Here is a 2,500-nt window from a genome sequence, read left to right on the forward strand (position 1 = left end):
TGCCCTATGCAACAAGGCTTGCTGCTCTTAGTTATCCGCAGACCCCAGCCCTGCAACAACTTCCGCAATATCGCGGTTTGATTCCTACGACAAATGGCATGCTTCAAAACGCAGCAGCCTTGAGATTACCATACAGACTGCAACTGGCTCGACTATTACCTGGGTTGGCCTTGTACAGAAATCAACTGCAATTACCTCGAAGTGAGGCGGGAAATCTAGCGACTGATGTTCATGTATTCAAGACTCCTGACAGATTAAAATACAATTCCATTCCATTGAAACCCGGCATCCAGCAGCAAGAGCTATTGGGCAACGGATTCAGTCTCCCGACTTGGCTTCAGTTGAATTCTGCAGAAGACGGCAGCATTAGCGATTTAGCAGATGACGATCTTGACGAACTAGGTGAGTCCTTTCTGTCAGTCCTGAAATGGTGGCAAATTGAATTGAAATTAAGATGCTGCCATTAAAGACTGATTTGCGATCGGCCAAAAACAAATGATTTTTTTTTTTAAATCACAGATTAACCTGTTGTCCAATAGGTTATATCGGAAAATATCACCCGAGATACGTAAGCTCCGTCGCATTCAGTAATATACAAGTCAAACCAAAAACTTATTTTAGAAATGTATAGTTTAATATAGAGCCATAATTAATTGTAATGACTAAGCTTTACCCAGCCAATGACTCATCTCTGGTATCCTGATGACCCCATGCTGGGTAAGGCTTAAGTAACCGATTTCCTCTAAGTTGACGTTGTTGTTCAAGTCTTTTGCTATTCAATTTGTACTGATTGTATCGAATATTCATGCTTCAGAATTTTCAGTATTAGAAAATGATTTAACGGTACAGCGAACAACTTGTTATGGAAATCCTTATTTATCTTTCAAATGCTTTTTTTGGCCCGTTTTACCTGAGCCAAGCTTCCTTCTTCCTTCCTCGAATCTCCGCCTACTCAATGCTACTCATTTAATATCCAACCCTCTCCGCCCACTCAATGTCACCAATGATATTATTAATATCCAACCATCTTTGTCCCGCTTTATTTTAAAGGCGTCTGGTTGTATTAAGGTTGTAAGTTGATAATAGTACGCCGTAGATAGATTCAAAATTAGTTTTAGTTTCTCTCTATCAATTTTATTTAGTTTTATCGACTGTAATTCACCTAGCCATCGATGCAGCACTACAGTTTTTCTTGAAACTAATCCCAGGTTTATTAATACTTGCCATGGGAAACTTAAGGGTTTGCAGCCGCTCAGGATGCTTCTGTTCTCCTTGTAATTACGGCGTTGCTAAGGCAAGAGGTTTCTTTCTTTCCCTCGTATCGGTTTACTCAGTTGCCTAACTTCCGCAGTCAGTCGTGGCTTAAAGCTTGCGCTTAAATAACGTGTAGGTCACCCAGACTCATTCTCTCTAACTTTCAGTTGTATCAAAGAGATATTCTTAATTTTGGCCCTCATTGCTGATGGTTTCTATTTCTACCGATGTCATCGAATGTTACTTATCACTGTATAGGATAGATGTTATATTAGCGTTCTAACGCTAGATCTTGCCCAATGAAGTTAGCCATGATTGATCGAATTTTGTGAAATTTGGCCAGTCAGTTACGCAATTGTCACCTCTGGCTTCTTTGATTTTTTCTTTGTGGGCCAACTAAGTAAACGATCCTAGAAGCGTTGTTTTAAAAAAAAGAAAACAAAGGAAATTTTCCAAATTTGTTTCCTAGAAAAATCATTCTCTCTCATAAACCAGCTCTGGTAGTGAGAGTACAAGATCTGTTGTTAAACTTTGATAACTGTGGCAAAGTTTTCCATCACACTATGAATTCAACCGGGAGAAAAAAAATCCTTTCTTTCCTTTTCTGGGCATCGGCACAAGAGAGTTCCGTTAAGTAATTCGGTTGTAGCTAGTTAAATCCAAAATCAGGATTACAGAACACTGTGACGACAATGCGTCAAAACAACACCTGCAAGATTTGCATGGAACACGTTTTGGGTGACCGGTCATCATCAACATAACATGTCAACCTTGTTGTTATGGTCATTGATTGGATTAATTGCTAGACAAAGGGTAGCATCATTTCATTCATTTACTTTGACGGTTCACTTATTGGTGCCGTCAAAGTTAATGTGGCTGAGGCAAAAGGCGAGTGAACAAATACATCTATGAGCGAATATCAACGCTTGGATAAAATATCGCTTACTGTATTTGTTCAATTGCCTTTCGCCTCAGCAGGCAGATATGTCCACTCAGAAAAAGTAATTATATGGATTGGTGTCTTAATAGGCGTCACGAAGTGTCCCCTGGATCTTTTCCCCAAATTCAACATCACTCGTGTCTCGGAATACAGACAATTAACGTCACAAAGTATCTCCCAAATGCTGCTCCTCAAGTAAGAATAAACAGCTTCATTTACCGCTGGCCAAAACAACGCTGACCTTTACCCTTTATTTTTGAATTAAAGGGGCTATGTCACGTTAGTTTAGAGTGTTTCGAGGAAATA

General features: G+C 39.6%; 1 protein-coding gene across 1 annotated transcript in view; it reads left to right on the plus strand.

Annotated features, from left to right (window-relative positions):
- The window catches only part of LOC138031340 (neurogenic locus notch homolog protein 1-like), a 94,697-nt gene that overhangs the window by 1,998 nt on the left and 90,199 nt on the right, over positions 1-2,500 (plus strand). The window contains exon 1 of the mRNA XM_068879047.1: positions 1-402. This exon is cut by the window's left edge and continues 1,998 nt beyond it. Within this exon, the coding sequence (XP_068735148.1) occupies positions 1-402 (402 nt within the window). The remainder of the gene's footprint in view (positions 403-2,500) is intronic.

Source organism: Montipora capricornis, chromosome 14 (genome assembly GCF_036669925.1).
Source record: "Montipora capricornis isolate CH-2021 chromosome 14, ASM3666992v2, whole genome shotgun sequence".
Taxonomy (NCBI): Eukaryota; Metazoa; Cnidaria; class Anthozoa; order Scleractinia; family Acroporidae; genus Montipora; species Montipora capricornis.